At 46.1% G+C, this 20974-nt stretch overlaps 2 protein-coding genes across 10 annotated transcripts in view; both read left to right on the forward strand.

The window, feature by feature from the left end:
* The window catches only part of camsap2a (calmodulin regulated spectrin-associated protein family, member 2a), a 39871-nt gene extending 31752 nt beyond the window's left edge, over nt 1–8119 (forward strand). For 2 of the 7 annotated variants that reach the window (XM_031575481.2, XM_031575483.2), the window contains 10 exons: nt 54–91; nt 200–269; nt 429–2568; nt 2962–3098; nt 3456–3676; nt 4238–4331; nt 4702–4767; nt 5274–5389; nt 5619–5737; nt 5847–8119. In XM_031575481.2, the coding sequence (XP_031431341.1) occupies nt 54–91; nt 200–269; nt 429–2568; nt 2962–3098; nt 3456–3676; nt 4238–4331; nt 4702–4767; nt 5274–5389; nt 5619–5737; nt 5847–6152 (3307 nt within the window). In that variant the 3' untranslated portion in view covers nt 6153–8119. The remainder of the gene's footprint in view (nt 1–53; nt 92–199; nt 270–428; nt 2569–2961; nt 3099–3455; nt 3677–4237; nt 4332–4701; nt 4768–5273; nt 5390–5618; nt 5738–5846) is intronic. The other 5 variants (XM_031575484.2, XM_031575486.2, XM_031575485.2 and 2 more) reach the window with 3 other exon arrangements.
* Nucleotides 8120–8410: 291 nt separating this feature from the next.
* wdr47b (WD repeat domain 47b) lies at nt 8411–19889 on the forward strand. Of its 3 annotated transcripts, none has more exons than XM_031575490.2 (15): nt 8411–8512; nt 9427–9596; nt 10000–10083; nt 10248–10332; nt 11141–11934; nt 13334–13436; nt 14799–14980; nt 15448–15714; nt 16067–16139; nt 16283–16440; nt 16861–17030; nt 17412–17582; nt 17796–17927; nt 18236–18454; nt 18675–19889. In XM_031575490.2, the coding sequence occupies exons 2-15, from the start codon at nt 9439–9441 to the stop codon at nt 18815–18817; spliced, it is 2739 nt and encodes a 912-aa protein (XP_031431350.1). In that variant the 5' UTR covers nt 8411–8512; nt 9427–9438; the 3' UTR covers nt 18818–19889. The 3 variants fall into 3 exon arrangements, with proteins under 3 accessions (XP_031431350.1, XP_031431349.1, XP_031431348.1); XM_031575489.1 differs by lacking the exon at nt 8411–8512 and adding an exon at nt 8520–8653; XM_031575488.2 differs by lacking the exon at nt 8411–8512 and adding an exon at nt 8695–9124.
* Nucleotides 19890–20974: the final 1085 nt, after the last annotated feature.

Here is a 20974-nt window from a genome sequence, read left to right on the forward strand (position 1 = left end):
ATTTTAGTTTCCTGATGTTTTGTAAAACCCCATATTTATTGTTTTACCCCTAGTCTGCCTCTCAGACCTCAGCCAAGAACATCAAATTCAGGTAAGCTTATTTCTTTGTCATAGGAGGTTTCAACTTCTCTCGTTTCACAGATGAATGCCCTGTGAACTCTCTAGGATATACTTGACCAATGTTTGCGTTGTCCCCCAGGCGAGATAAAGCGCTCCACCTCCATGTCCTTTGTGGATGGATGCCTTGGGACCTGGCCTAAAGAGAAAAGGTGATCACAGCAACACAACATTAGCCCTCAACATCCTGGTACATACAGAGCAGCGTGGTCCTAAATGGTGTTGTAAATTAGATGACCACAGTATTATTGCTAAGGCTGTATTTTCCACATCGAATGACTGTTTGTGTTTTACTGTTCCGTATTTCTTAGGGCGGCGGTACATGGGGTTTCTTTTGACATCCCCTTCGATAAAGATGAGATGCCTTCGGTGCCCAGCAGAGGCATGACCAGATCAGCCAGCAGCGAGGGACTGGGCTTCAAGGTCCACCAGATGCCCCGGGGCATGAAGAGGAACCTCTCCTTTCAGCCCGTCAACGGTACAAGTATGGGCATCGAGGAGGAGGGCTGTCCAGACAGCCTGGCTGGCATGGAACCTGACAGGAGACAGAGGGCCCCACATCCCAGAATGCATCTTTCTTCCTCTAATGGACTTTCATCAGATGGCCATGGGAATGGCATGGCCACTCCAAGCATAGAGGAAGCTCTGGAGATCATCCACAACTCCCAGAAACAGCAGCAGCGTGGCCCCCAGGCCGAAGGCACCAACCAGGGCTTCTTCCTCCACCTCCAGAGCCGGGTCGACCTGGACTCTAAAGCTGTGGCAGAAGAGGGCGACCTAGAATCTGTTTCGTCCAAGGGTGCCGCAAGCACCGACACCACCGAGGTGGACACTGGCATCCACGTCCGGACAGAAGACATTCAGGAGACCCTGGACGAGGACTCCTCCCTGAAGGACTACACCGTCAGCATGGACCTGGAGATGGACCAGGACTACGAGATGCGTGCCAGCCAAAGCCAGGGCTCCACCAGCCCGTGCCCCAGCAACCTCAGTGGGAAATCCCCTGGCAGTGGCGGGACTCCCTCATGCCTCGCCTCCAGCTTGAAGATGACCAGCTTCGCCGAGCAAAAATTCCGCAAGATCTGTCAGCCTGAGGGCAAGGTTGGGGGAAGCTTGGAATCTCCAATTAATGCCCCTGATGGATCGGATGTCACTATCCCCCACTCTGTTTCCTGGGCCCCCACGCCCGAGGAGAGCCCTGTCCACAAACTGGCCCCTCGAGACCCCGCTCAGGCCATGGCAGCAGAGATGGTGCAGCTGCGCATGCGTTTGGAGGAGAAGAGGCGCGCCATCGAGGCCCAGAAGAAGAAGGTGGAGGCCGCTTTCACCCGCCACCGGCAGAAGGTGGGCCGCAGCGCGTTCCTCAGCATGGTGCGGCGGAAGGGCGACGAGACGCCCTCGCCAATGAGGGAGGAAGCCGAGGACGGCAAGGCAGCCGTCGCGGGTGGTGGCAGCGATGGCATCCTCAAGGCCCAGCAGCCTCTCAAGTCTCCTGGAGGAGAGGAGGGAGTGACCGAGGCAGACCTGCTGGAGTACACACACTCCATCGACAAGCTGAACTCCTCGCTCAACTTCCTGCAGACAGAGATGCAGCGACTGGCCCAGCAGCAAGAGGTCATCATGCAGATGCGTGAGCAGCAATCCTGGGTCATCGCCCATTCTTCCCAGCAACAGGGGCGCACCAGCTCAGCAGCCCGATCATCCGGTTCCCCATCGCCCGCCGACTCCCCGCGCTCTGCGCACCGCTCCCCCACCAGTATCAAGCGCAAGTCGGCCTCCTTCCACTCCAAAACCACCAGGGCGCCCAGGCCCAACGAGCTCAAGATCGCCCCTTTCAGTCGAGTCCTCACGGCGCCGCAGTCTGTTGATAGCATTCCACGCCTGCGACGTTTCTCCCCCAGCCAGCCTGAGCCCAGCTGCTTTGTCTACATGGGCGAGAGCAGGAAGAAGCAGCGCAGAGCTAAATCTGGAGACAAAGAGGCCCTTTCCGACTCCGAGCTTCTGTCTCCTGACGGGATGACTGAAGGCATCAGCATCGGTGCCCTGGAGATCCTGACGTTTCCCACCAAAGACGCGCAACTTAGCACCAACAAAACAACTATCGGAGAAAGGAGCACAGAAGAAGGAGGAGAAAAGGAGCAAGTGAGCAAGACGAAGGTGGAGCGGCAAAGCTCGACAGAGTCGAGAGAGAAGCCTGGCCGTAAGATCAAGCCTGCGGTGGAGTCAAAGGTGTCAGAGGTGTTGACTCAGACCGTCACGGAGAAGGTGATCGTCACCCCCACAGAGGCCCCTGCTGATTTCCTGAACCAGAGCAACAAGAACCTGATCGAGGTCCCCCTCTCCGTGCTGAAGCCTCTCGATGGGTCTGTGCTGGAGGAGAGCGGTGAGCAGGGAGCCATGGCTGAGGGCCTCGATGACGACCAGAAGACGTGCCGTGGATTTTTCTTCAAGGTACGAATGTGTTCTACATATTTATCTCCAGTATGAATATAGTCCACAGACCCAAGAACCACAGAAACAGTTCAGTTTATGCCTCAATAAAGCTAAGTAAGAGCTGTTGCCTGTTTTCGTAACCCCCTTCACATTGGCAACATCCAGTATTTATCATGACTAGGTGTACTGTGTGTGTGTGTGTGTGTGACTGAGGGTGTGCGTGTGTGAGTCAGTGAGTTATTTACGCAGTATAATGTAGGTCAGAAAAGTGGGGCAAATCAATAATTTAGAAATATGCACATGTGGGTTGATAGTGATGGAGTGTTCATCAATAAATGATGTCCAAGTGATATCTTTAGCGTAGTATATATCCTTAGCTTATGCCTCATGCCTTGTTTGCTGCCTCCTCAGGATGACCTGAAAGGGGAGACGGACATGGCTCTGAAGAGAGCAGCACTGCTGGAAAAGAGGCTGAAAAGGGAGCGAGAGAACCAGCAGAAAAAGCAGCAGCAGGAGGTCGAACTGGAGCAGAAGAAGGGGGAGGCCAGGTACAGCTGTGGCATGAATACACATGGGGGGTGGGGGGGGGGGGGGTACACTCTGGAGTGCTGTCACAATAATTACCATTTCCTGGTGGACAGTAACCTGGCATTGAAATTCCAATACAGCTGGTGTGTGTCCATAGATTTCTAATGTCAAGCAAGCTAGCTGTTTTATTCACTTGCAGCAGTTTCTGAGAACCCATTTGAAGAATATTCGGGTGCACATGAGCGGTATTGGCAGACTACCACACACAAAGCAGGGCATACTATCAATGCCATGGAGGTCATTTAGAGACCCTCGCTCATTCTCATTCTCTCTATGCCTGTCTCTTTCCCTCGGTTGCTCCTGTTGTCTCTCCACAGGCTGAAAGCTGAGGAGGACCGCATGAAGAAAGAGGAGGAGAAGGCTCGCCGGGAGTTCATCAAGCAGGAGTACATGCGGCGGAAGCAGCTGAAACTCATGGAGGACATGGACACCGTCATAAAGCCCCGGACGCCTAGCACCAAACAGCGGAGGCCACGGCCCAAGTCCATGCACAGGGACATCCTGGACTCCCCCCGCACCCCCATCAGGGCCGCAGCAGGTAGAACTCCCCTCCACAGCAGCCTGTGGAGGCCCCCCTAGCGAGCCTGTCCTCTGCCTCTCTGCCCTTCCCCGGCGCTGGCTAACCTTTGTTTCCACCTGCTAACTAGAGCTCTGCAGCTCCTTCACTTCTCCCTCCTACATTTCTATTCTCCATTGGCTGCCCGCCCAAATGGGATTAACCAGGGTCTAGTGCTCACTGCTTCTAACACTCTCCTGCTCTACTTATCTGTAGAATCTTTTTCCGTGTACTTTTCCTGACCCTAACTGACCTTACTTACCCTTTCACTAAATCAATCTTTCCAAATTTCAATTTGCTGCTACTAGTGACCTAATGGTTATTTGTTGGAGGAGTTCACAGACCAGCCATGTTGGTGCTGGAGGTCTCCTGATACCTGTATGTGCATCAGGGCAGTTGCACAGCAGAAGAAAGTGTTGACGCATTAGTAATGCCACTGGGAGCTGTGAACAGGTGTAAACAAACAGCCTTGGACAGGCTCGTTTCTGTGTGTCTTGTGTAACGTTGGTCTCCTTTCGTGCTGGTTTTGTATCCCACACCCAGGTTCACGACCTCGTGTTTTTTCAGTCTCCAGCCTGTCTCTGGCATCCCTTAATCTGGGTGACGACAACGTGGCATCGGACAAACGCACTGGCAGGTGAGGCTGTCATATTCAGATGAAATATCTTGCTCTATGTATTGTTTTACAAATGCTACTCCAGAGTAAAAAGTCTTTGGCCTTAATGACTCTCCTACAATTATTGTTTTTGAGTCAAATTTCAGTCTGTTTGCTAAGCTGTCATATTATCATTAGAATTGTAACACTATCTACAAGATACACATTTGTGTAGTCTCTGTGTTCCTTTCAAATGCTGACAGTGTTTCCTTTGCATATTACTCCTCTGTCCCGTTTTCTCTCTGGAATGGCCCTCCTTTCTTTCTTCCTCCCTTCCTCTCTTTTCTGTCTCTCTATTTCTCCTCTCTTTCCTAATGCTTTCTCTTCTCTCTTCCTTCTCTGAAAATAACAGAAGTTATAGTTTAGCATCGGGCAGTCTGTACTTCTTTTTGAACTCTCCCAAAATGAGAAAATCCAGGTTGGTCTTCGTACAACAGGTTCCTTTCCCTCAGATTTTCAAATACGTCCCCATTAAAGGCTAATATTTTTGATTTTAGTTTCATTATCTCACAGGCCCAACACTTCCCAATATTTATTTTTAAAAACATCTTTGAAAACAATTACATTCCTCTTCACATTTTTTGTATTGTTTTTTAAAACACAAAAGACTCCCTTCCTGACAGATAGCATGGCCAGTTACATAAAATAAGCATACTGTCATGTCACATATTTGTTGCTGCTGTGAGCACAACCTTTTCTTTTCTCTGCTGATTCTACACAAGTTTTACCACCCGGTCAGGTCGCTGTCAGCTCTGCAGTGTCATCTTGGTTGCACATTTGTTTATGTTTGGTTTTGTGCATGTCCCCTCCATTGAACTGGAGCAAAGGCAGAATCACATCCCCGCATGAGAGTCGATTTAATGGGCTAATTATCTGATGTGGTGCTGAAAACAAGAATGTATTTTTTTTTTTTTAATGACACAGGCCTGACTCTGCAGATGGCTGCCTGTCTCCCACCCGATCCAGCAGTCGCAATGGAGAGAAGGACTGGGAGAATGGCTCAACCACCTCCTCTGTGGCCTCCAACACTGAGTACACTGGTAAGTGTGCATGACTCTGGGATCAAAGCCCTCCTTTCAGCTGTCACACAGCCCACGCTCTGTTCTCAGGTTCAGACCATGTGACAGCTAGACGTAGATCATCACAGTACAATTCACAAAGCTCAGTCGTCAATACCTTGGACCTAATTTGATTTTGAATTGAGAATGCATTGTGTTTGCTTCTTGTGTTCATAAAATCCATAAATTCATATGTACTCTCTTCTCATAGGTCCAAAACTGTACAAAGAACCCAGTGCAAAGTCCAACAAGCATATCATCCAGAATGCTCTCTCTCACTGCTGTATGGCCGGAAAAGTCAATGAGGCTCAGAAGAACAAGATTCTAGAGGTAACAGACTTCCTAAAAGAAACATGTTTCTACTGTTATTGTTTACATTATTCACCTTTCTTGTATTTTTGTTTCTTATTTATTTTTCATGCTTTTTTTCTGCTTGCAGGAAATGGAAAAATCAGGGGCCACCAATTTCCTGGTTCTATTTCGAGACACTGGCTGCCAGTTCCGGTCTCTGTATACGTACTGCCCTGAAGCCGAGGAGAGCACCAAGCTAGCAGGCGTAGGCCCAAAGAGCATCTCCCCCAAAATGATTGAGTACTTGTACAAGTACAACTCTGACAGGAAACAGTTCAGCCAAATACCCGCAAAGACTATGTCCGCCAGTGTGGACGCGATCACCATCCATGGCCACTTATGGCAGACCAAGAAGCCTGGAACGCCCAAAAAAGCTGTGCCTGCCAAGTCCTAGTACAGTATATCTCCTGTCACATCCTTTTTCACTCTCTTCTTCCTTTTCTTTTCATTGAATGTTTGCCGTCCATTTTGCACTTCACTGTACATACCACACAGCTCACGGTGGCACTTGCTATACCTGTACTGTTTCTGTAAAAAAAATATCTCTTCTGATTCTGTTTAAGCTTTCTTTTCTATTTCTGCAAGGTTCCAGCAGAACATAGAAACCGGTTTCTAATATGCACAACTGGAATGTAAAACACCTTAGTTGTAAATGAATCACTAACGTGTTTAGAACAAGATTGTTTGACTTTTGAGTAATTTGATTACAGCACGTGTGTGTACTGTATTTATGTTTTCTTTTTCGTATGTGCCAAAAACAAACAACAACAAAAAAAATGACAGAAGGGTGGATACTGAATTGTTTTTATTTAGAACACTGAAGCACTGAATGTCATCTGTGTAAACTGTCCTTCGCATATCTGTAAACATGTGTGGCCTTATGCTTGTTTTAGTTACGTTTGTTTTTTGTTTTTTTTATTGTGTGAGTGTACTGAAAAGATTGTAAAGATTATTTGAGATAATTTTTGGACACTGGTGAGGCTTTTTATTTTTTGTTTGCCATCTCAGCAGGTCTATCATGACTTTTAAAATGGAGCAGATATGGGACATCCGATGGACATACAGAGATGGCAATGTCTGTGTTGTGAATGTCATTATGATGATTTCCTATATTTAATGTGTACTTTAATAAAGGTTTTGATTTTTGGCACTTGCTCACAGTAGGTATGTGACTGGACAAACTGCAGTTAAATTTGTATTTGTTCTTATTTCCTCTAACTGGAAATAATCAAAATGAAGGTGTCAGCCATGGTATACCGTAGCCATGCACAGTTCAAAAATGTTATCATGTGTTACACATAAATTATGAAATGGAGAACAGAAATTATGAATTCATGCTTTAATGAGTCATAATAGTGGACATAATTTTTTTAAGTAGAAAAACAATGGGATGTAATAATCTAACCTAAATAGTATTGTGTAATTTATTTACATGGTTTATTTTTTTTCCAAGTGTAATATGTGGCGGCTATCTCTGATTTCCAGTTCATTTATTTATGGTTGTTTGTAGCCTACCAGAACTATGTGCTCCTGAAAGATTCCTGCTTTTAGGACTGTGTTTTTTTCCCGTATATAAGCTCAATGATTGATTGAACTGAACAACCCCAGTCCTCAAGTTGCTTGCCTGTAGACCCTTACATCAGTAAGATATGTCATAAACTAAAAGGCTTACTGGTGTTTTTGTCATTGCCCACCCTGTTAGATGGGCAAATCCCATGAAATTCTCTCAACATTCTTCCATCAGCCAACCTATTTTTTTTTAACTATTGATTATTTAATTCTCATCTATTCATGAAGCAGTAAGACCTAGTAGCACCCTCTGTATTGATTGACTGAGGGCAGAATTTGGATAACTTATACGGGTAGAGGCTTGTTTTTGTGTCATGTTCGCCTTTCTCTTCTCTTTGTACACCTTGTGTTTTCAACAGGTTCCTTGAGGTCATCATATGGACATGATAGATTTGAACATTTTACTTTGCAAACATACACACACAAACATACCGGTACGCACACACACACTGGTGCTCTCATGCTCAAGTATGTTTATGGTATTGCCAAAAGCAATGTTGTATGTGTTTTGGAAAAATGTATACAGTATTGAAACAAAGTTTTTTTTTATGTTTTAGAAGGGTATTCTTGTTGACCAGCTGTTGCATTTGTGGTATTTGGCTGTTTAAGGTCGAGGTGAATGGCTGTTTCATAGCTTGGGCACTGTGGAATGTTGTACAGTGTGCTGTGTGGGATACTTTTTGCCCTTCAGGACACAATGTGGCATCTCATTTTAAGGATGCCACCGATCAGACATTGCTGAAGTAACATGTTTTCTTTTTTGCATTCAATAAAAGTATGCATGGCCTCAGACACTCTCTGCCTTTGTCTTCTTTAACAGCACTAGGTATCTTCAAACTTTACTATCCCTGCTATCTCAACACTTCTGGGCTGACCACAGATAGGGCCATTTGTATTTCCCACCATAGTCAAAAAATACACAAAGCACTTAGTGAAACTAGTACTGCCTGGGAGAGGACACACCCTGACCTGGTCTTAAAAGACAACCTGAATCTATAATTTTGGATGCTGATATATGACCATTGATATTTTATTCAAATCATCTAAATTAGTCTCCTCAGTCTGCAACAGAATTAGCTCTGAGGGGCTCAACTGCCGTCAGGCAACCGGTGCCTAAAGCTGCTGTTTCATTGGTGGATCCCGTTGATCCACTTGGCAACCGGGAGCTGTGTACTGGAGATAGAGGTGGGTGGAGACGACAAGTCAAGAGACGCACACACCCTTCATGCACCCTTCCATGCAGATGCGCTGAGTTTGCCCAATTTTTCCTCACGAAACCTCACTGTCAACAAGACTGCAATTCATGCATTGGTAGGACCTGCACAGGTAAGAATACGGTCCAGTGTTATAAGTATCGCAATGGCTAATGTCTTCAGCCTGACCAAGCTTTTCGGGTTGGTAGGCTTTTACGCCACATCGGCATCCGAGTTGAGCAAATCACGACACAAACGTGATGCTGCCCATAGTTAACGTAGGCTGATCGTTAGATTCACTTGTTAATCAGAAAAATCAGAAAGGTTGTTGAAGTGTTGATGGTGGAATGTCTCGTTGTGCTGATATGCGATAGTCAACAATATGGTGTGTGGTTCACTCACTGCAGCGTGGTCAATAATAAGCTAGCTAGCACTATTTCTTCTGCGCCTGGAACATAGTTGTAATTTAATGCGTTGTGTCATAGGACGCTAGTTAGTCGCATCAGTCATGTCTAGGTTTGTCCCGCAAACTGAGAGCCGAGAATTGCTGCAAGCTACCATGCTTAGCAATAGCTGCTGCTTTTGACAACCTATGGCTTTGCAGGTGTGTGTGATTTTATTGCTGCAGTTGTAACTTGAGTAGGCCAGGTAGCTTTAAAACAATCTTGAAATGGGCACCTTCCACTATAAACTATTTTTGTTAGGTCATCTTGTTATTTTTTTTTGGCCAGAACGACCCGGGTGGGAGAATTAACCCTAGCCAGAAAGATATACTACAAACTTAGTTGTCCTTGACCCCTAACGCAAAAAAAAACCTGCATAGAGAAAACATCACAACACGGACAGGTAATGACAGTGTCGACGTGCCTTAGTTGATGTCACTCACCTGGTTTTCAACTCATACAGAAAGCTGACACCATGACGGCGAAGGAGACGATCAACATCAAAGAGGTGGAGATCATTAAGCTGATTTTGGACTTCCTCAACTCCAAAAAGCTCCACATCAGCATGCTGGCCCTAGAAAGAGAGAGTGGGGTCATCAACGGCCTGTATTCTGATGATATGCTTTTCCTGAGGTAGGGCCCTGTGTTCTGTTACTGTGATGTACAACCCAAGTTGTCAGCTATTTGAATGTCAGCTTGTCTGTATTTAGAGGCAGTAGCTAAGCTATCTAAAGCCTGTAGAATGAGGTCTGCCTTCTCACAGTGCAGTGAGTGACAAAGAGGGTGAATAATACATTGGTTGAGGCTGTTTCTCTTGACAGTTTGGGATAAACAAACAGCATGAAGTGTGTATGCGCTTATTTTTAGTTACAGTTTGTTTCACAATTTTTGTGGTTTTACGGCAAACTTCTACAAGGGTTTAGCCACTAATCCATGTGAGAATTCACTAGTGAGCGTCTTTGAAGCAGGGCAGCTTGCTCTGCATCATGTGGATTAAAACTTTCCCTGACTGTAATCCTTTTCCTTTGCCATAAAGGCAATTGATATTGGATGGCCAATGGGATGAGGTCCTACAGTTCATTCAGCCGCTTGAAAGCATGGATAAGTTTGACAGAAAAAAGTGAGTGAGTTTTTAGTGTCTCCATGTTTGGACCATGTACATTTGTAGGCTTAAACGTTTTTGTCAAACTGGTGAAAGTTATTACAAATAAGTCATAAGAAAGGATGTTGCTTGTGTAAGGAACTGGCCGTCACGCTTTCCTCTTACTTTTGTTATCGACACAGGTTCCGATACATTATTTTAAAGCAGAAGTTTCTGGAAGCCCTGTGTGTGAACAATGCCATTGCTGCTGCCGATGATCCTCAGACTGTGAGTATTTAGCCTTTGTCTCTCCTCACATTAGAAGGATGTGCCCTAGAGTAGCTTGCTTGCAGATGACCTACATGATTTGGCCGGTTGGTTACCAGTGTCAGTTGAACATGCACTCAGAGTAATACACTCTGTCTGAAAGGCTACAGCATACCCTGTAAAATTGCACATTTGTAAATGGTGACACGAAACCCACATTTTTTTGTCTCTGTCCATCAGAGAAACAAGGCGCAGCACAATATATGTTTTTCTCTCTTTCATTTCCTCTCCTTTCCACTTACTTTACTCTGTCTTTACCCCCATTATCTCCCCTGCCTCCTTTGATCAACAAATACATCATACATCATCATACTCATCACTCGTCTGCATTTGTCTCCCCTTCCCTGTCTTTCTCTCCCTTTCTCCTCCTTTTCCCTCCCTCTCTCTCTCGTTTCCCTTGTCTTTGCCCATGCCTTACCCACTCCCTCCCTCCCTCTCTCTCTCGTTTCCCTTGTCTTTTCCCACGCCTTACCCACTTCCTCCCTCCCTCTCTCTCTCGTTTCCCTTGTCTTTTCCCACGCCTTACCCACTCCCTCCCTCTCTCTTTCTCTCGTTTCCCTTGTCTTTGCCCACGCCTTACCCACTCCCTCCCTCTCTCTTTCTCTCGTTTCCCTTGTCTTTGCCCACGCCTTACCCACTCCCTCCCTCTCTCTTTCTCTCATTTCCCTTGTCTTTGCCCACGCCTTACCCACTCCCTCCCTCTCTCTTTCTCTCGTTTCCCTTGTCTTTGCCCACGCCGTACCCACTCCCTCCCTCCCTCCCCCCACAGCTGGAGCTCACCATGCAGGAGGCAGTGAAGTGCCTGCACTCCCTGGAGGAGTTCAGTCCCACCAAGGAGGACCACAGCAAGCTCTGCCTGCTCCTGACGCTGCCCCGCCTCACCCACCACGCCGAGTTCAAAGACTGGAACCCCAGCACGGCGCGCGTTCACTGCTTCGAGGAGGCCTGCGTCATGGTGGGCGAGTTCATCCCGGCCGACCGCAAGCTGAGCGAGGCCGGCTTCCGGGCCAGCAGCAACCGGCTCTTCCAGCTGCTCATCAAGGGCGTGCTGTACGAGTGCTGCGTGGAGTTCTGTCAGAGTAAGGCCACGGACGAGGAGATCAGCGAGGGCGAGGTGCTGCTGGGCGTCGACGTGCTTTGCGGCAACGGCTGCGACGACCTGGACCTGAGCCTGCTGTCGTGGCTGCAGAACCTGGCGCCGGGTGTGTTCGCGTGCGCCTTCGAGCAGAAAACGCTCAACATCCACGTGGACCGGCTGGTGAAGCCTGTGCGCACAGGCCACGCGGACCTGCTCACGCCACTCATCAGCAAGCTGTCGCCGTGCCCGGCCTCACCGCTGCGGCGCCCTCAGTCGGCCGACACGTACATGTCGCGGTCGCTTGCGCCTGCGCTCGACGGCCTGTCTTACGGCCTGACAGGGAAGGGTGAGAGGAAGGAGGCGGAGGCCAGTGGGAAGGGGGAAGCCATGTCACGCTCCTTCGCCAGTTACGGGTGTCAAGGGGGAGGACCCAACGTCACGAAAACCCTCCTGGATAACACTGTCTTTCAGGATTCTACTGATAGGTATTGATGCAGCGCTGTCGGAGAGTAGAGCTTTGCATAATGTAATACTTTACATAATATACAAATTGGCAAACCTTTTCAAGAAGGGGTTGAAATGGGAACTGATTGTAGGGTTTTGGATGTATCTGAGCAAAGAGCTTTTGAAGTTTGCAAAGGATTTCCCTTTGTGAAGTAGTTAGACATAAACTTTGGTGAAGGTCTTTTTTTCCACCCTTGACAAGCATCACAGAGTTAAGACAAACTATTGCCTGAATTGAAGTACCTAGGGTGACTGCAGCTGTGCAGTACAGTTCTTTGATTGGTGCTGTGCCAGTGAGTGTTGTCTCAAAGTAAAGGCCCCTGTCCAGTCAGTGAATTTCACCATATGGCAGGGCTTAATCCCACTAATCCTGTTTGTGCATGCTTAGATAAAGCCACGCCACTTCGTTAGTTAACCCAGGGATATGCTCAATCTGCCCTTATGTTTATGGAGACGACCACATTTAAAATGACCAGTTAGCATGCTACATCTTTACATGTTCTGGTGCTCTTTTATGACCTCTTGAATGTAATAATGTTTCAATCAAGGCCCCTCTGTCCGTGGGGATGGTAACATGTTGCTACAGAAGGTACGCCGCATTGAGACAGTGTGTTTTCACTCTGCGAGAGCCATAAACTGGATTGCCGTCAAGGCCTAAGAAGATTATCCGAGGACGTTGTAGCATCTCATTGAAAGGGTTGATTGGTCTGTGGCAAGGTTTTACTTTTGGCCCCGTTTGCAACAACAGAAGTGTTTCTTGTCATTCATGTGGTTCAGTGGCACAGATTTATTGTACCTTGATTAGGGCTGAACGATTAATTGCATTTGCGATTTAATCGCGATATGATAGAACGCGATTTTCTAACCGCAACGTTCGCGATTAAAAACGTGGTCTAAAAAAAAATCTTTTTTTTAAGATGGTACATTTTGCACACAGTGTTTAAAAAGTGCATGCCTAGTGTTTATACTTAAAATGACTTTTTTTAAATTACTTAAATGCACAGTGGCAAAGCCGATTTGTTTTTCTTGTTTCTGTAATGAGCAGTTAAATAAAAATGTAAAATGTGGGAAAGAATATTTTACACTAAATGTATCTAATATTGTGTTGGTCATATTTAAATCATTCATTACGTTTTGTTGGGAAAAAAAGAGGATAAAAAAAAATCGCATATTAAATCGCAATCGCAATATTTTGGTAAAAAATCGCAATTAGATTATTTTCCCAAATCGTTCAGCCCTAACCTTGATTGAGCAATGTAAACTGAGCCGACTCACAAGTTTCTACAATCACAGTGTATTTATTAGATAGATACCAGGTGTACAACTTGGCGTAGGGCAAATATCTCACACAAACACCTCTTCTCTTCTCTCCTCTTGTAGCTGTAGGACACAAGCATCAGTGTGTTCGGGTCCCAACGGCACACGTCCACCTCTAGCACCAGGTAGAGATGGAGGACCAGCAAACTCTGTTGATGGGGATGAGGTACTTGGAATAACCTCTGACTTTGAAAGGACTTGTACTTAAGATGAAGATTATTAAGATGACACATTGACAGTGATCATTGTGGTAACTCAAGCATGCTGCCAACTCCAAGACCATTAGTGTGGATATAAAAAACAATGTGGCTCTTTGCTGCTTGAGTTGATCAGTAGTATGCAAGGCCTCTTCAGTCTATGTGGCATATGGCCATCCCTTAAAATAACTAAAGGGAAATAAACGGAAATGGAAATAAAAATCAGGTGTATCCGGCCATTTAACCAGGGACCGTGTCGGAAAGGTCATCATCATGAACCCCTTGTTATCTCAGGTCATCAGGATTCTAGTTTAGAGGTGTCTCTGCAGGAGACAGGACTTCCATTCCCTGTGTTGCCTCATACCTCGTATCACCCGCAGAGGCGGTAAATCCCTCCTCAGAGTGTGTTTGTGTGTGTGTGTGTGTGTGTGTGTGTGTGTGTGTGTGTGTGTGTGTGTGTGTGTGTGAGTGTGTGAGTATATGCTCTCATTATCTGGATAGGAGCTCTCCTCTGCAGAGTTGCGGTCACCCCCAGGGTGAGTGTGTGAGCTACTGCTGTCAGAACCAGCCAGCCCATCCCCCATGTCCTCCGAAGGACAGGACAGGACGGAATGGGGCAAAGGGAAGGCTGGGATGGGGGTGGAGCTGCTCTGCGGGGGAGGGGGGGTGTACATAAGAAGCTTGTGTGCCCAGACTGGAGCATCCTTTCCTAATGAATCATCTCAGCCGAGTCAGCCAGCTTGTCAGAGATGCTCATCTCTCATTTTTATGTGTGCGAGAGCTAGGGCCTTTTCAGATTGGATTTCCCCTCCGCTTCTGTTGGGGTCATGGGCAAGGGTAAGAGGGCATGGAGAGTCATGGTGGAGACTGGGGAGGTATCAAACCGATAAGGAAGCTAAAAAAAAAAAGATGCCGTTTGTTGCAGATATGATGTGTCTTGACTTATTATGTCTAACAGCTAAATGAAGGATCTGTAATCTGATGATTTTTCATTAGCTGTGTATCATGTTGTGATGATTCAAATGGTGCACCTAATGTGTTGTTTTGCCAAACATGTCATACTCCATTGTTGCAAAAAGTTGGACTGTTGTCTGATGAGCACTCTTTTCTTTTTTTTAACATCACAAATAGCCTACTTTTTAAAACCTATCACTCTATCACTCATTGACCATGCTTGGGCAAAATCTTCTACAGGGACTTTTTACCATCAGTGAATAATTGCACAAATGCACCATGTTCATCAGTGCACCCATTTTGCCCTTTGTTATTCCTCTGCTTTTTGTAATGGCATTCATGCTATGTCTTCCGCTCCCCTGTGGTGCCGCGGACAGCCTTGCGACTCGGCGGAGCAGCTGCAGGAGTACCAGCGGCAGCGCCTGCGCGTGCAGCAGCACCTGGAGCAGAAGCAGCAGCAGAAGCAGCTCTACCAGCAGATGCTGCTGGAGGGAGGCGTGCACCCGCCCCGTGGGCCCCAGGAGGCGCAGCAGAACCTCACAGAGAAGTTCCTCAGCAGGTCGGGTGATGGTCGCCCTTTTAGCATTTGACATGACAAAAAATCCAGGTGATTTGTATGTGTTCAGTTATTGCAGTGATGTTTCCACCATCAGCCCTTTTGTGGATTTATCATGCATCTTCACGGGCGTCACCCAGGCAGAGACTGTAATGTCACGACAATAGTTGTCTTTGCAGTTCTTTCAAACTGGATGAGAGTGCATCAACATTAGTCCAGCAATTGACCCAAACACAGTCCGGTGAACTTGCACAATGAAAGTCTTATACCACTTATATCCACAAAACTCAGAAATACCCTTAAAAGCTCAGTTAATGAAGCCAGGTTTGTAAATTTATGTTTGTGCAATTATTAGACAGATTTTGCTTGCCTTGCTGAACCTGCTAACATTCAGCAGGTAGCTCAACACTGCCTGCTGCAACATTACTATATGGACACTACTTTGAATGGTATACCTTTACCATCTTCAGGTCCATCCAGAAGCTGGGGGAGATGAATATGGGGATGGACAACCTGGTGGAGGATGTGCAGTCTTTGACCCAGCAGTGTAACGGTACCACAGCCAAAACAACCACCCCTGCCCCCCCTGTCCAGTCCACCCAGGCTGGCACTATCCAGACACCTGAGACTGGGGATCCAGGACAGGGGAAGGCAGGTGTGGTAAGCAGCACCCCACAGAGAGAAGGTGGTAGGGCCATGCCGTCACTGGATGAGTCCCCAGTTCCGCAGACCCAAAGGTTAGGCAAGTTCTCAATCTCGAAATACAAAACATAGACAATGTGGAATGCTACTGGTGTGTGTCCTTCCAAGTCTTGTAAAGTTTGTAAATTAGAATGAATTTTGAGACATAACTCCTATAAGTCACTGGACAGGCAGGATGCTAGAGACACCAAGGTTATGGTTCCATTGCCCAGGGAGCACACATATTGGCAACTATCACTTGTACTTACCTGCACTGTAAGTTGCTTTAGATAAAAGTGTCACATTAATGAATAAAAGCAAAGTTAGTTTTTAATTGTGCTACATTTGAAAACTCCTCATGATGCTTCATCAGTTGACATCATGAAGAATGGCTGTGCTTGTTTGCAGTGGTCAGAAGGATGGGGCAAAGAGGCCAGCTACCCAAGATCATACCTCTCCTGTAAAGAAATGTGTCCAGGAGGTAGGTCTTTCATTATTCATTTGGTGTCTGGGTAGTTGCATATCCTACCCAATACACTATTTAATAACACCCATCTGACTTAGTTCCCTGAAGATCCAGAACTTCTTAAAGAGCTGTGTCGCCCTGTGGTGTGTCTATTTTAGGACGACCATCCCAGGTCCCAGTTTGTAGCTGTGAGTACCTTGGAGGACACGCAGGCTGTGCGGGCGGTGGCGTTCCACCCCTCCGGGGGACTCTACGCGGTGGGTTCCAACTCCAAAACTCTGCGGGTGTGTGTTTACCCAGACGTCCTTAAGGGAAGGTGCGTTTCTACCTCAGGTTAGGTTCAGCTTTGTATCCATGAGGGTAGATTTCTCCTTCAGGTTAGTGCCTGCTATGTCAGGTTTGGTTTATTGTCTTGTGCTGCCATCTTGTGCTTGCCATCATGATTTATCCTTCGTGTTAAATTAGGTTATGTTCCCTTTTTGGGTTGACTGGGTTGTCTTCCCTAGATTAGTTCTAAGTTTCAGTCAAAGCAACCTTTTTTTATTATTGGACCATTAGTGGGTGGTTAAAGACAGGAGTCTTTAACAAAAATAAAATTTGGAATCGTTCACAAATCTCAAACAAAGGGTTCTACAAAGGGTAATGAAAATATGTTTGACTTACACTTTAGAAATAGTTTTTTAAGAAATTCAGCCAGCTCTCTTTTATTTAAACAATACAAAATGTAATTTCTCAGGGAGACCGGCCCAGCCAGAGAGCCTGAGGTTTGCTTCAAGAGGATAAAGCATCACAAAGGCTCCATCTACTGTGTGGCATGGAGTCACTGCGGTCAGCTGCTGGCCACTGGCTCCAATGACAAGTGTGTGAAGGTGCTGCCTTTCAACGCTGACACTTGCAATGCCTCAGGTAATGCCCACCCTATAAGAACATCCTTGTCACAAAGGGTTATATCAATAAATATCAACAATCTGGGAGTGTTGTGTTCTCAGATAATTGCATCAATTAATATTTTAACCTTGCGAAAACATAAATCACAACATTCTGTTTTTCAAAACATCCTACAAATGATGTTTAAGGGGTTACAAAATGTCTGCAGTTTTAAACGATCACGCTCTCTCAAATACATCAGAACATCATTTTAATATTGCAGTAACACGTAATAACCAGACATCCTCTGTGTTAACCCAATCCATGCTTTGGCATTTCTTTAACTTTTCTTTAACCTTTCTTAGCTGCCTAAGGTGCTCAGGCTCTCTGGCTCACAGCATCTCCCTTCCTTACGCACAGGGCCTGACCTGGAGTTCAGCATGCACGATGGCACCATCAGAGACCTGACCTTCATGGAGGGCCCGGAGAGCGGGGGGGCCATCCTGGTCAGTGCCGGAGCCGGGGACTGCAACATTTATACCACTGACTGCCAGAGGGGCCAGGGTCTGCACGCGCTCAGTGGCCATACTGGTAAGGGCATTGCACAATCTTGGGCTTAATTGTCCTATTTTGATAAGGACAGTGTATGTTTCTCAGTGGGACTGTTGTACAATAATGCAACAATATACAGTAGCCTTGTGCATAATTACAAGTGAAATAAATGGGAGAAATGTTGATGATGTTTATAGTTGTAGAGTAAGGGGGAGAGAGGCCTGTAATATGTTTGATATGTTGCCCTCTTAGGACACATCCTGTCTCTGTACTCGTGGGGAGGCTGGCTTATCGCCTCAGGCTCCCAGGATAAGACGGTCCGATTCTGGGACCTGCGTGTTCCCAGCTGTGTACGCGTGGTGGGAACAGCACTGCACGGCTCAGGTGTGTGTCTGTCGGCCTGTCTGTCTGTCTGTCTATGCGTATTGTTTATGTGGTTGTGTTATCCAAGTCTTTTAGGATTGATGATGCTTCTGAAAACCAAAATAGAAAGCATCATCAGGCCTCTCTGAACACTTGAAACTGAGCTGTTGTTACACTGTTTTGGCCACTTGTTGTCACTGTTTAGTTTAAGAGCAAGTAAATCCAAATAACATCAGTCAGTATGATATGAAGTTACATTATTGTACCTCTTAACAATGTATGATCTTTTTCTCTCTCCCTCCCTCCCTGCACCTGTTGTCACCCTTCAGGTAGTGCTGTGGCATCGGTGGCCGTGGACCCTAGTGGTCGTCTCTTAGCCACCGGTCATGAGGATAGCAGCTGCATGCTGTATGACATCAAAGGAGGCCGGACGGTGCAGACGTACCGACCTCACAGCAGCGATGTGCGGTCAGTCCGTTTCTCCCCAGGTGCTCACTACCTGCTCACTGGCTCCTACGATGGCAAAGTGATGGTCACAGACCTGCAAGGTGAGGCCACTTTCTGTCTTAGGCATATGATATACACTCTGTGATGTGTCTTTGCATTTTTGTGTATTGAATAACAGTGGGTCAAGTATGACATAGTGAAAGAAATTCTTTGGATTAATGACCCTTGCTTAGGTGTATTGTTGAACTCTCCTCTCAGTTATATCAATATACTGCTTTGTCTCTGATATCAATACTGCTGTCTGTGGTCTTCCCTCCCAAGGTGATCTGACCAAGCCACTCCCGGTGACGGTGGCAGGTGAACACGTTGACAAGGTGATCCAGTGCAGGTGGCACCCGCAGGACCTCGCCTTCCTCTCCTCTTCAGCAGACAGGACTGTCACACTGTGGGTGCACGACTCCTGAGTAGGAGGTGGCCACTGCTGCTGACTGAGTGTACAGTGACAATGTGTGTGAGAGAGGGACAGAGAGCGAAAGCAGCAGGAGGAGAGTCAATGGATCGGAGCAGAGAGAGCTGAGTGGAAAAGCACAAAGACTGGAATCCTCCCATCACCCCCCTGCCCCCTGTGCTGAAGGGCCCCTGTAAGCTTGCATATTAAATGAAGGACAAAAAGCCTGCTTCCAGGAATATTACAAGGTCTGTCTGTGTTTATGTCATGAGTGAGTGAGACGGTATGCATTGAAGAGAATAGTATGAACAGAAAATCTAAACTGACATTTGTAAAGACTTAACTATCTATTGACTATAAATAAATATGGGTGGGTGAAATACTGAGAGTCTTGATGATGATGGAGTAACAGTGACATTAAAATTGAAACGGCAAGAATGTATTTGCATTGTAAATATGAACTATATGCTCTAGGCGCTTCTTCTGCATGAGCTCCAGGTTGGCTAACTTTAATCTGCTGAGGCATTGCAGCCTCAAGTATGTTCTACATTGGACAGCTCACTTACTGTATCATCAGAGCAACATTCTGTTTCACTGGAGTTGCATGTCTGTGAATTCATTAGAAGTCTCACAAGTATTCACATCAAACACACATTGGTCAAAGCACTGCTTCAATTTTGAGCTGTTCCTAACTGGTTTAGTAGACTATAGGTCCGGTAAACCGTTAATTCTTTTTGAACTACATGGTGCCTTGAGTAAGAAGTTCCACTGTTATAGCAACGTCAATAAAATGTGTAAACTCTGCAATATTTGTTTGTGCATTCTAGTAATAATAAGAGGTTGTGTCCATCATCACATGTTATTCATTTAAAAATCATATGGAATTGCAATTGCATATGGAAAGATAGCAAAAGACAAGAAAACAAAAGATTAGCCTGCTAAATGTGGTTCTTACTTGATTGTACTTGATAGATGAATGCTCATATTTCAGTTAATGCAGAGGATATGAAATATTGGAGTGTATGGTCTGATTTGAAAAGATTGTGTATGCCTACATTAATCAATTAAAAGCCCTCTCCCTAGAAAAATGGAAAATTCTTCATTTCTGTTGGAGGTAGGCGATTGTGATGTAGACGAGCGAATTGGGCGAAGCAAGCGAAAAAAGTTGGGGAAAGTTTAATCCTATGCAAATGAGGAGCGAATTTCGCCCTGACGGTGGCCAATCAGATTACCTCTAAAACTTGCCGTCAAAATATCACGCCATATTTTACCTTGCTGTCATTTGGGATCTTTGAAAACAGAGATGTTTTTGAAAAAAAAACGAAGCATGGAAGGCGGTTTCAGAGATTGTTGCTGTTCCTGGTGGGTTTATTTTAATGTTATGTAATTTCATGCTTAAACGAAAAGGCAGTTCTGATGCCTACTGAAGTTAACGTTACTGATTAGCACTCTTGTTATTTTCATGATTTGACTCTTTCTCCAAAAATCCAGTGTTTATATGGATATACTGTATGTGAGGAAGGTAAAAAGTTAAGTTTTTTTATTTACACACCCTGTGTTCTGTGGTTGTCTGATGACCTAGCCACTGGTATATTTACCGCACAACGTATTGAACGCATATTACATAATGTTATACAATTGCTGGCTTCTTTTCTAATGTGCAGATAACCATATTATTCTAATATTCACATTCATGATACTAATATGAATTTGTATGCATTTCCAATGTTCTAATGTATGTACAGGATCTATGCAAAAAAATGATGGAATGGTCTCAGAGACACCTCGAAAAGAGAGAAAAACCGGGAGAAGGACTGCTGCAGGAGTGGTGCAGGGTTGAACACAGGGCGTACATGGGGGTTCATGGCTGTCTTGGGTTTCCTGGCGCCCTTCCTGGAGTTCAGGGAGACGTCAGGGAACTTCATGCAGTCCCCCTCAAGCCAGGCATCACAGGTGGCTGCACTGCAGGACAGCCAGCCTGACCCCCCTGCTGCCAGCCAACAGTCCACCGAGCCAATCAGCTAGCCTGACACCCTACCACCTCCATCACCACACTTTACCGCCACCACCCCATCCACACAGCAGAGCAGGCCCGGGAGGACGAGAGTGGACCCTTTTAAGGAGTAGCTGCTTTCTGTAATGGAGAGATACCAGCCCCCACCTGCTGATGAGG

This window comes from Clupea harengus, chromosome 10, assembly GCF_900700415.2.
Source record: "Clupea harengus chromosome 10, Ch_v2.0.2, whole genome shotgun sequence".
In the NCBI taxonomy this organism is placed as follows: domain Eukaryota; kingdom Metazoa; phylum Chordata; class Actinopteri; order Clupeiformes; family Clupeidae; genus Clupea; species Clupea harengus.